Below are 13,334 nucleotides of genomic sequence, written 5' to 3'. Positions count from 1 at the left end.
AACAAAGAAAGCCTTTTGGCTAAGCAGGAAATCTTTTGGGTACATAAATTGCGGACTCAGGTTCCCAATGGTTATAATTCAGAATTTGATGTAATTAATCATTGGCATAATGGATCAGCCAGTGGCAGTCGCTTGCTTAGTCATAGATGTATTATAATGTTCAAGGTTTTGGGATTTTACCTATCAAAGGGTTAAGTAACTGATACATTGTTACCTCTACTAGGTTTAAATGATGATGTAATTTGAGCATATATATATATACACACAAAACAATAAAGGGTTAAGCAACTGATACATTGTTACCTCTACTTGTACATCTAGGTTTAAATGATGATGTAATTTGAGTATATATATATACACACAAAACAATAAAGGGTTAAGCAACTGATACATTGTTACCTCTACTTGTACATCTAGGTTTAAATGATGATGTAATTTGAGTATATATATATACACACAATACAATAAAGGGTTAAGCAACTGATACATTGTTACCTCTACTTGTACATCTACGTTTAAATGATGATGTAATTTGAGTATATATATATATATATATATATATATATACACACACACAATACAATAAAGGGTTAAGCAACTGATACATTGTTACCTCTACTTGTACTTCTAGGTTTAAATGATGATGTAATTTGAGCATATATATATATACACACAAAACAATAAAGGGTTAAGCAACTGATACATTGTTACCTCTACTTGTACATCTAGGTTTAAATGATGATGTAATTTGAGTATATATATATATATATATACACACAAAACAATAAAGGGTTAAGCAACTGATACATTGTTACCTCTACTTGTACATCTAGGTTTAAATGATGATGTAATTTGAGTATATATATATACACACAAAACAATAAAGGGTTAAGCAACTGATACATTGTTACCTCTACTTGTACATCTAGGTTTAAATGATGATGTAATTTGAGCATATATATATATATATATATATATATATATATATATATATATATATATATATATATATATATATATATATATATATAAAATCATCTATCAAATACAGTATATTTTTTGGTTATTGATTAACTTATCCTGATTACACCGTCCCATGAGTATGCTAACTGATGATTTTTGTTATGCATTATTATCCTTGTAATATTCCCTTTACATATAACATAGATGATCCTCTGTGTTAGCTATATGTCATCTGATGTACCTGCATTAGTAACATTAAACATATATACACATCTACACTTCCTTTGTGTCTGTTTTAGATGTGTATCATAAACTAATTATCATGCACTTTTATTTGATGCCATTGATGTTGGTTGACTGTTTATTACTCTGTATATAGTATACTGTATATTGGATATTTGCTATAAGGTTATGTGTTAATAATTATTACCTCTATCATATATGTATTATATGCAATATTCGATTGTATTCTCACTTTGAACTTACAACCTTTCTTTTTTTTTTTTTTTTAAATATATTTTTATTTTTCAAACAGAGAAATACATCCAATCATACATATAAACAAGTAGAGAATTATTACAATTTTGACTTGGAAATTATTTAGCTGAAATAAACAAATGCCTGTGTAGCTAACATATCAATCCTTCATTGGCATTTCATAGCAGTAGAAAATCAACTTAAACATCGATATTGCATCCTGGCAAATACATCAAAACTAGCATTTCTTATCAATCTTCAGATAATGAGATAGAAGAAGAAAGAAAAAAAGGAAAAGAAAAAAAACTTGGTATAATTCAACATAGGTTACTCCTATCTGTTCCTGCCTGACAGCTGTACATATCATCCATGTTTTAGGTTGTGGTGCTTTGCTGGGTTATATTATGCTAGGGCTATGTATATCCTCCCTTCATTATACCCTGGAGACAGAATTTGAGAAATTAGAAATTCAAGAAGGAAATAGGGTGAGGGAAAAAAGAAAAAAAAAAAAAAAAAAAAAAAAAAATAGTGGGGGAGAGCCAGAGCTGGCAGCTCCAGTCCTAACCATTTCCCCTCCCTCGCCCCCCCCCCCCTACCCAGAAGAATAATTTATCCAGCATCTAGGGAAACGACCTGTAAGAACGTTTTGGATAACAAAGATAGAGGTACTAAGTGGTTTAACCAATTGGAGTTGAATATTATTTGGGAGGGATTTGATAACTCTCTCCCATTTTAGAAAAAACATCTGGACCTGATCGACATTTAAATTCTGTATGCTGTATTGTTCAATTGTAATTTGCATAATGACTGTTTTCTTAAATTCTGGAAATTTTGGGGCATACGTCGCTTTCCACGTTTTAAGTATCAAATTACGAGCAAGAATTATTAAGGTGTTAACGAGTTTATATTCTTTGCCTCCAGTTACATATCTTAGCAGTAGAACGATATCTTGGGGTCCTAAACTTATTCTTATATTAAGTATCCAATTAAGCCAATACATTATTTTGCTCCAAAATTGAAAAATCTTGGGGCATGACCATAAGCAGTGCAGTATATCTGCTTTCTCTTGATTACATCGGGTGCAGGAATAAGTATTCCCTGACCAATTCGACCTTTTACTAGGTGTGATATAAACATTATATAGGATTTTTATGTGTGATTCGCGCCATGCTGTAGGTACCCAGGACTCATTAGATGCTCTAATACTTCCCTGTACATCTAGTATGGATATGTTTGGAAAATACCTTAGCCATGTCAACTGAATATATGTAAGTTGTTTTAAATTACTATTGGTGTTTAATATATTATAAAAGGTTGCAATTGAAAATCTCCCAGCTTGATATATTTTGATTCCAGCCATTATAGGGCCCAGGGACCAGTCTGGTCTAGATTATTTTTGAATGTCTGCTATATAATGTCGGATCTGTAGATATGCAAAGAAATCTTTGCTATGTATTCCATATTTGGAACAAATAGAATTAAAGGCGTCAATCACGCCGTCTGGTAACAAAAGTTGCTTCACATACTTTAAGCCTTTCTCTTCCCAGCCCTGAAAAACTCGAGAATCATAGCCTGGTTGAAATTTAGGATTGCCCTGGATTGTTAAAAGTTCTGTTGCGTAGGGATTAATCTGAATTTCAAGACAAAACTTCTGCCATGCATAGATAATGTTCTTAAATGTCATTAAATTGTTAACATTGCAGGGTAATTCCCTGATTGGGCAATGCAACAATGCATTCAGAGAGAATGGGGCAACGATATTAGATTCACACTGATATAGAGTGAGATAGTCTTTTTGGGTAATCCAGTCCACAGCAAATTTGACTAGAGAGACCCAATTATAAAATTTAATATTGGGGAATGATAATCCTGCTACCATCTTATCATTCATTAACCTGGTTAGGGCGACCCGTGGTTTCCCCCCCTTCCATATAAACTTGGTACACATGGAATTGAATTTCCTAATATCCCTATTTTTGAGCATTACAGGGATATTTTGCAGAAGATACAGAATTTTAGGGAATATTATTGTTTTTATCAACATGATACGTGGTATCAGCGATAGCGGTAGATTGACCCAGCTATCCAGTTGTTTCTGCACTTCCCCTAAGCAGGGTGAGATATTCATCTCATACCAGTCTGATGGATTATTAGTTAGGACAATGCCTAAGTAGGTTATATGCTTTGTTTCTTTGAAGGGATGTTTCGTATAACTATTTATTGGTTTATTTATCCACAATAGTTCCGATTTATTAAAGTTAATTCTATATCCTGACACTGAGCCAAAAAGCTGCATGATTACTATAAGCTTCGGCAGATTAACTTCAAGATTGTTTAAAAAGACCAGTAAATCGTCCACATAGAGTGAGAGGATAAACTTTTGCTCTCCAATACTGATACCATCTAGCTGGTCACGAAGTAATATGGCCAGCGGTTCAAGTGAAATATTGAACAACAGGGGGGATAATGGACAGCCTTGCCTGGTGCCTCTGTGTAGAGGAATTGGCTCTGTGGTTGTATTATTTATAATAAGGGCAGAGACTGGATTGCTATATAGTGACTGAATAAAATTACTAAAGTGCCCTCTGAACCCAAATCTTTCTATTGTCTCGAACAAGTGACCCCAACCTATGTAGTCGAATGCTTTTTCTGCGTCTAAAGATAAAACAGCTGCCTCAACTCCCTTTCGACTTGTTGCTAGTGAATTATTATAGAGATAATCCAAAATAATCATAGTCTTCCTTAGATTCTTTACTGGGCTTCTCCCCTGCATAAAGCCTACTTGGTTTTCATGTATAATGTCTTTGATTACTGGCTGTAATCTACTAGCTATTATTGATGTTAATAATGTATAGTCTGCGTTTAGCAGGGAGATAGGTCTGTAAGACTCGACTAATTCTGGATCCTTTTTTTTTTTTAGAATTAAGACAACATTTGATGCAGTAAAGTATCTAGAGCATCTTACTTGTGAACTAAAATATTTATTGAATAAGCGACACAGTGTTGGGGTCACCTCCTCCTGGACAATTCTATAGAACTCTGTGGGGAGGCAGTCTGGTCCTGGGGTTTTGTTAAGTTTAGCCTGTTTAATAGCCAGTCTAATTTCTTGATCTGTAATTGGTGAGTTTAATTGCTGCAAGTCTTCTTGTGAAATTCTGGGGAGGATTAGCTTGGACCAGAATGTCTCCATATCTATGTGATTAGGAGTTTCTGCATTATATATACCCTTGAAATAATTATAGAAAGCTTTTTTAATCTCCTCAGTCTGGGTAAGTCTAATCCCATTCTGCCTGATAGCAGCTATCATATTACTGTCTTTTGGTTTAGTAATTCTAGATAAATATTTGGCAGCCCTACCAGAAAACCCCCTGTAGAGAGCTTTTTGTTTGAGTCCCTCTTGTATACACTTTTGTTTTAAGAAAATATCCCAGTGTGTTTTGGCATGTCTGTACCTATTCCAATTTTCACTTGATCTGGAGGCAATATAAGCGTTATACGTGTTTCTGACTGTATTTGAGAGTTGTAATTCTTTTTGCTTAATTTTTTTTTTTAGTCTGCACATATATTCCTTTATTTGCCCCCGGAGTACAGCCTTAGCGGCTTCCCAATAGATTTCTGTATTCTCCTGGTATTGCCCATTAAAAGTTTGATATTCTTTCCATTTGATTTTTAAGAAATTTTGAAATTGACTATTCATTGCTAAGTATTTAGGGAAGAATAAGATGTTATTGTCCCTTTTCTTGAATATCTGCCCGCCAAATTCTAAGGATATAATTGCATGATCTGACAAAGCTATATCTTTGATATCAGTCCTGCATTCAAGCCCCATCAAGACCTCTGCCACTAGGAATAAATCGATCCTAGATAAGCTATGGTGACTTGACGACATGCAGGTATATGCCTTAGTATCTGGGTGTTGGACCCTCCATATATCTATAACCCCCAATTGGCTACATATTTTTTGGAATATCCGAGTCTTCCTATCACTCCTGTATATATCCTTCCTACCAGTCCTATCCATATTGGGAACAGGTGTGAGATTGAAATCCCCTACTATTATTAGGTTTTTCCCCACATATTCAAATAGTTTATCTATAAATCTATTCCAGAATTGTATATCTACTCCGTTGGGCCCATATACATTACAGATAATAAACAAAATAGAATTAATTTTTATTTTAAGTATTTGGAATCTGCCTCCAGGATCCTCATCCAGGCCTACCAATTCATAGACTAGATGTTTCTTAATTAAGATTGCCAAGCCTTTCTTCCTATCCTCCCCGGCTATTGCAATGACATCCCCAACCCACTTCCCTTTTAGCTTCGTTATTTCTGGCTCTTTTAGGTGGATTTCCTGGAGCATTGCAAGGTCGGGTTTATACAGGCCTAGTTGTTTAATAATGGCTTTCCTCTTTATCGGCGAGGTTATTCCACCCACATTCCAAGATAGAAGGTTTAAGGAATTTAGATCAAAATTTTTCCTAGCTGTTATAACAATGGGGGGAGGAATCTGGATATCTTCGGCTTAAGGCCGAATAATGTAGTGAGTGGGGGGGATTGGGCTGAGGCAGCGGAGGGGAGGAGAGGGAGGAGAAGAGCGAAGAAGGGGAAGAGGAGAAAAAGGAAAAAAAAAAAAAAAAAAATAGAAACCAGGAGTAGCGGGGGGGGGGCGCCCTATAAAAATGTGGCCAATATAACACAAAACTCCAAAAAAAATATTTACATCCATACCTCATCCCAGGTATTAGGTACATATTCATCTCAGTTGTAGTGAGAATTCTTAACAAATTTGAGATAGCTAATGCTGAGGTTCCTTATCATTGTATACCCTGCTCGTTGCAGAAAGCCTGTGCCTCTTTGCTTGTATTTAGAATAAATTGTGTCTCATCTATCATTACAACCAACTTTGCCGGATATATCATTTTAACATCATAATTTGCATTTAATAATTTGGAGCAAAATGGGGACATTTCCTTTCTACTTGCTGCCGTCTCACTAGAAAAGTCTTGGAAAATTAAGATTTTATGTTGGTCTATAATGAGTGGGTATACTTTTCTATATTGCCTGAGGAAGTGTACTTTATCCTGAAAATTCAGGAACTTTAGCACTATAGGTCGTGTGGAGATATTATCTTTTCTCATATATCGCACTGGGCCGATTCTGTGTATCCTCTCAATAGGTATCCTGACATCAGTATTAATTTTTAAGCTCTGAGGGAGGGTAACCGTGGCAAATTGCATCAAGTCAAGATATTTACTACTTTCTGGGAGACCGATAATTCTGAGGTTATTACGTCTGGATCGGTCTTCCAGATCCTCTACTCTGCTCTGTAGTTTAGCTATTTTCTTGGTATGTTCAGCATTATTAGCTTCAACTATATTTAGTTTGTCCTCAATCTCAGATATTCTAGCCTCTGCTTCAATCAACCTTGTGGAAAACTGTCTTACCTCTGCCACAAGGCAGTTTATGTCCTGCTTGATCTCTGTTTTCATACAATCTAGTTGTGGTGTAAAAATCTTGGTTATCTGTGTAATTAATTCTTGCATGTCAAAATGTGGTTCATTTTGTATTTGTGATGTCTCTAATACCTGTTCATTACGTTTTGCCATTTTTTTCTCTCTTTGCTTAACAGGCATAGTAGGAGAATTCCTGACTGATGCCATAAATTTGTCCATATGTAATGAAATTCTGAGTCCCCCTGTGTAGGCCAGGTACTAATCAAGTGCTTGTGAGCCAAAGACAAAGAAAAATAAGGGGTGAAGTGTATTGTGCTTGTGATTCTATCTTCTAATCCCTGAGATCCGGGAATAAGGATATTTATATAAACAAATAAGAAAGATAAAGCTGAAAGCAGAGGGGAAAAGAATGTGAGAAAACTAGAAGTGATGAGTGCGAGTGATTGTGTAGGCTGAATTTAGAGAATTCAGCGTGAAGTCTAGTGAAGGAAAAGAAAAAAAAAGGAAAAGGGAAAAAAAAAGGAGAAAAAAAGAGTGTTTAAATACAGAAGTGAGAAGAGGGCCTATACAGTGTGAACTATACTCTCATTATTTAGGGCTTAATATGCAATCCAACAAAATCTGTGCGTGTCCCTTCTAAGACAATTCTACATATTATTGGTTAGCAGCAAGGAAAAATAATTACAAACAAACAAACCACATTGTTAGCATTAGGCGTTTCTTAGTGTCTTGTAATTTCTAAATAACCTCCAAACACTGAAGAACTCTATACATAACCCAATTGCAGAGATTCACATCCCCTTATCTGCTTTGTTTGAGATCAACAGTGCCAAGCAAAAAAATAAATATGAGAGATTTTTAGTTTTCTTTACCTCTAAATAAATACGCTCATGCTCCATTGGGGACCCATAAACATAACATACATTTGTGTTTATCAAGTCATAGCCACACTTTCTAGCATTGCCCCAATGTCCATCTGTTAATATGCAGGTGATTATAGAGATCTTTTTACATATTAAACATATGCGGATAGCCACCAGAAACATAAGAAGGTAAGCAAAACAGTATGAAAAAGCAATAGTGATACTTTACTTAAATTGCAGAGCTTCGATCAAGTTCCATATAGCGCCTTGGCAGTTTAGGCCGCTTAAGCTAGGGTTATACCTTGTCTTGTGAGTGCCCAACTGGCTTTTTAGACCCACAGTCAAATAATGTGTGAAGCTCCTCACGATGTGGTTACGGGCCGCAACCCTTCTGATAGTACGCCGGCGGAGTGATACTCAAACGTGTCTAGCAGGTACCCGCTGGCATGCGTCTGTGCGCTGTCAACGTGCCTGGACTCCTCTCTAGTCATCTGCTCCAGGGTCGTAGCCAATCCTCCTCCCCGTGTCTGGTGCCCGAGACAGGCCCTCCGGTCTTGACCGCCACCGCTACATCCACTCTCAGGTCTCCCGGTTCACTCGCAATCACGGATACTCTGCTCAGAAACCCGGGGATGCCAGCAGCGCCAGCGCTCTCCTCGACCAGCCACCGCTCAGATCCAGGTATGTCCTTTAAACAGGGCTCTATGTGCTCACCAGGGAGCAATCATGGGCCTCCAATTCAAGTGTTCGGGTTAAGCGGGGCTTTGTGTGCTCATCAGGGAGGAATCGGGCACTTTGAAATCAGATATGCCAATCAAGCAAGAGTCCGTATATTCCTCAGTCAGGTGCCTCAAATTCGAATTCGCATATGATGGTTCAATCGGAACTCTGTGTGCTCACCAGGGAGCGATCAGGTATCCCCGATTCCGCTGTATCAATCCAGTAGACGTCTGTATGCTCACCAGGGAGCAGTCGGGTGACTTAGATTCAGCCCCAACTCAGGCTTTTCCGGCTTCAATTTGGAATTTATGTGCTTTCTACGAGTATACAATGTATCTTATGTCCCTTCTGATACATATTGGTTAGCTTTGTATCATTGCTGGGAGAATGCTTAGGACATGTTGCCAGAATTACTGCCGGTTTGTAGAGTCTGTAGAGCAAATTGCTTCAGCCACGAAGCTAGTAGTTGCCTATATAGAACTTCCACTTCATGGGCCATACAGCCCAGTGTCTGGGCCGGTAAATTCTTCGGCCAAAGAGCGCTTGAAGGTGGGAGTGGGTGGATAAGGTTACAAGCATGGGAGCCACAGCGTGCAGCACCTTACTTGCTCCTCCCCCTAACGGAAGTCGTGTATAGATTTTTAAAAAGCTTACAACCTTTCTAATACTCCATTGACATTGTCTTCAGGTAGTAGGGGATAATATGGGAGTGATCTTCATTACCATATTTAGCCAATAGCTGTGAAGGGGTTGCTTTTTATACCAGCACTACACAGTGCTTAGCAGATCTATAAATACTGCAACTGCCGAAACGCGTGGTATTGGTTTACCTTATGCTTCCTATGTTGGCATCGTTTTAATGCTCTACGAATAAAGTTTGGATTTTTTACCTATTCCGGTTCCCAGGCTATACTTTTCTGCATATTGCTTTATGGATTACAAGGAGTCCTGTCTTTATCCTGGTTCTGGATTCCCCTGACACCGGCTTTATTCCCCCCTTGGTCTCAGCGGAGCCACTTTCCCCACACGCTAGTGCTCTCACACCCGGAGCTGTGGTTACCGTGCCGCTTGTGTGTACCAGAAGTGTTTATTGTGTTCCTTGCCCCTTCCGCTTGGTGGATGCTACTGAACTCTGACGTTTTAGGTGATAAGCTTACCCTTGTATGGGTTTTGCTTTGCTTTGCTTGCCTCTGGCTATTCCATATGACTGGGGTATGCTTATACAGCTGATTGTATTTTGGAAATGGGGTGCCGTGTGCTAACTTAACTGTATACATTTGATTGTCCTTGTTAAGAGGGAACTTTCTCTTATCCTCTATATACACATATTAAATTTATCACATAAATATATATGTGTATATTTAAATACAAATATATTTAAAATTGCTGCCCATCGCTGCACAACTTACCCCCTTCGCTGCGATTTGGTTCTGAGCCGTGTATGACAACATCAGAACGAGGCTCCCATTGGAGCCTATGGAAGCATGCTCTCGTGAGGGCAATGCTTCCGTGCAATGATTGCACCTAACTTGTTGTAATGTTCTGGTGTATATGCGCTCAGGACACAGACCCTCAGGGCAGTGGTAGGGAATTGGAGACACCGACCCCTGACGCGGGGAAGAGTATCCTGGATGTGGATAGATGATATTCTGTGATTCATAGTTGCAAGAAGTTATTGTAGAATTCATGGAGAGTGAAACATATGTATACAATATATTCTGGCTTCAATGAAAATATAAATTGATATTGTGACTTATAGTTAATTGGAGTAGCTGCAGGATTCATGAGTGAAAAATATAGCAATGTAAGATGTTCAGGCTTCAGAGTAAACTGGTAAAAGATTGACTCATAGATGCAAATGTTTGTAGCAGGTTTACAGTACATAATATACATAGGGCTGTATGTCAGTAATAAGCAGAGCAGCACAGGTGATAGACAAGTTGCAAATTTAAGGCATTAAATACTGTTTGTGCATATATTGGAGAATCACAGGAAAGCTGTTTAACTGAACACATAGATGCAGAGTTCTGAATATATTAACATATTTGGAGGAGGATATTTCAGCTATGACAACTTGTAGCAGTTAATAGTTATAAAGTTCTGAGTAAGATACTATTGTAGTAATTAGAGAGTGGTTATAACCAAATGCATACTTGTAATTTATAATAAAGTTCAGAGTTTGTTAAGTAGCAGTGTCCAGGAAACAAAATGGTATTATATGGATACTTGCGATTAGATGATCTGAAGCATAGCTAAAAGGAAAGGCTGTAGTTTGAATATGCTGGAAAAGTCACAGACCTCTGTTCTGGAACAAAACTTTAAAGCTAATGCAATGCACATTAGGCCTGAGATGGTTTAAAAAGAGGCTGAGGAAATCAGGTGCATGAATGATTAATTAATTAGGCAGGTAAGTTGAATGCAGATACTCCCCAAACAGTATGATTGTCAGTAGCAGGGAAGGTAGTCTTAAAGGGACAGTGATATCAGGCAGGCATATGTTACACTTGTAAAGCCAGCACACATTTGCGTGTGCTGGTATTACAAAGTGGAGCGCAAATATTGCTTTAGCAAAAGCGATATTTTGCACTTCACTTATAATCTGGTGCTATATAGTGTTCTCCGCAGAAAATGTTGCCAGTCAGGGGATATTATCAAGTAGTCGGGTGGGGACTATGTAATACTTTCTAATATTATAACATGGCTCAAAATTTCAAGTCCAAAGCTACTTGTCAGGCCAAAATGTTTCTCGCCACTTCTGATCCCTTTATTCAATGAGGTTTGTAATGGTGGTTAGAACCATAGAATCTACTCATTTATAGTTAGCTGTATTTCTATATTTTTGTCATGTTATACATTTCTATCAATGTATCGAATACATCAAAGAAACTTAACAATTATACTTCAAGTTTCTAGGAAAATAGAATAAAACTTTACACTGTTAACAAAATAACAATATTCACGTTAAAAAAATAAACTATAAATATATTTAACGTTGCAGAGATTATTTTACCATCCCCCTTACTAATAAGATTTTACCGTACATGTCTAGCTAAGCACTTACCTGCATTTCTCAGAAACCTGTGCTGAAAGTCACTTACAACACGAGTGATTGGATCATAGAATCCATCACCACAACCATAGCACCCGTCAGGGATTTGTCGCGGGGGATCTAAGTTTGTAAGTTGGGACCGACCTGAGAAAACAGTCAAATTACAAAACTAATATATAGAAAAAGCACAGTATAGACTGAGGATAAATATCACAGAAGCAATGCATTACATGAAATATACAGGTAACACTCGAAAAACTAGAATATGGTGCAAAAGTCCATTTATTTCACTAATGCAACTTAAAAGGTGAAACTAATATATGAGATAGACTCATTACATGCAAAGCAAGATAGTTTAAGCCGTGATTTGTCATAAAACCCCAAATCCACAATCTCAGAAAATTAGAATATTACATGCAATCAATAAAACAAGGATTTTACATAGGACAATATTGGACCTCTGAAAAGTATAAGCATGCATACTGTATGTACTCAGTACTTGGTTTGGGCCCCTTTTGCAGCAATTACTGCCTCAATGTGGCGTGGTATGGAAGCTATCAGCCTGTGGCACTGCTGAGGTGTTATGGAAGACCAGGATGCTTTAATAGCGGCCTTCAGCTCTTCTGCATTGTTCGGTCTAATGTCTCTCATCTTTCTCTTGGCAATGCCCCATAGATTCTCTATGGGGTTCAGGTCAGGCGAGTTTGCTGGCCAATCAAGCACAGTAATCCCACGGTCATTGAACCAGGTTTTGGTGCTTTTGGCACTGTGGGCAGGTGCCAAGTCCTGCTGGAAAATGAAGTCAGCATCCCCATAGAGCTCGTCTGCGGAAGGAAGCATGAAGTGCTCCAAAATCTTGTGGTGGTTGCATTGACCCTGGACTTAATGAAGCACAGTGGACCAACACCAGCAGATGACATGGCTCCCCAAATCAACACAGATTGTGGAAACTTCACACTGAACTTCAAGCATCTTGCAGTGTGTGCCTCTCCATTCTTCCTCCATACTCTGGGTCCTTGGTTTCCAAATGAGATGCAAATTTTGCTCTCATCAGAAAAGAGGACTTTGCACCACTGAGCAACAGACCAGATCTGTTTTCCTTAGCCCAGGGAAGACGCTTCTGACGTTGTTTGTTGTTCAGGAGTGGCTTGACAAGAGGAATACGACATTTGAAGCCCATATCCAGGATCCGTCTCTGTGTGGTGGCTCTTGATGCACTGACTCCAGCCTCAGTAAACTCCTTGTGAAAGTCTCCAACACTTTTGAATGGCCTTTTCCTGACAATCCTCTCCAGGCTGCGGTCATCCCTGCTGCTTGTGTACCTTTTTCTTCCACACTTTTCACTTCCACATAACTTTCTATTAATGTGCTTTGATACAGCACTTTGGGAACATCCAACTTCTTTTGCAATTACCTTTTGAGGCTTTCCCTCCTTATGGAGGGTGTCAGTGATGGTTTTCTGCACAACTGTCAGGTCAGCCGTCTTTCCCATGCTTGTGATTCCTACTGAACCAGACTGAGAAACCATTTAAAGGCTCAGGGACCCTTTGCAGGTGTTATGGCTTAATTAGCTGATTAGAGTGGGACACTTTGAGCCTAGAATATTGCACCTTTTCACAATATTCTAATTTTCTGAGATTGTGGATTTGGGGTTTTCATGAGCTGTAAGCCATAATCATCACAATGATGACAAATCACCGCTTGAACTATCTTGCTTTGTATGTAATGAGTCTATCTCATATATTAGTTTCACCTTTTAAGTTGCATTAGTGAAATAAATGAACTTTTGCACAATATTCTTTTTTT

General features: G+C 38.0%; 1 protein-coding gene across 1 annotated transcript in view; it reads right to left on the bottom strand.

The window, feature by feature from the left end:
• The window catches only part of MORN5 (MORN repeat containing 5), a 268,166-nt gene that overhangs the window by 205,776 nt on the left and 49,056 nt on the right, over positions 1–13,334 (bottom strand). The window contains exon 4 of the mRNA XM_053695494.1: positions 11,541–11,672. Coding sequence (XP_053551469.1) covers positions 11,541–11,672 — 132 coding nt within the window. The remainder of the gene's footprint in view (positions 1–11,540; positions 11,673–13,334) is intronic.

Source organism: Bombina bombina, chromosome 12 (assembly GCF_027579735.1).
Source record: "Bombina bombina isolate aBomBom1 chromosome 12, aBomBom1.pri, whole genome shotgun sequence".
In the NCBI taxonomy this organism is placed as follows: domain Eukaryota; kingdom Metazoa; phylum Chordata; class Amphibia; order Anura; family Bombinatoridae; genus Bombina; species Bombina bombina.
The sequence above is the reverse complement of the archived record's forward strand: the minus strand, read 5'-3'. Positions and strand labels throughout refer to the sequence as shown.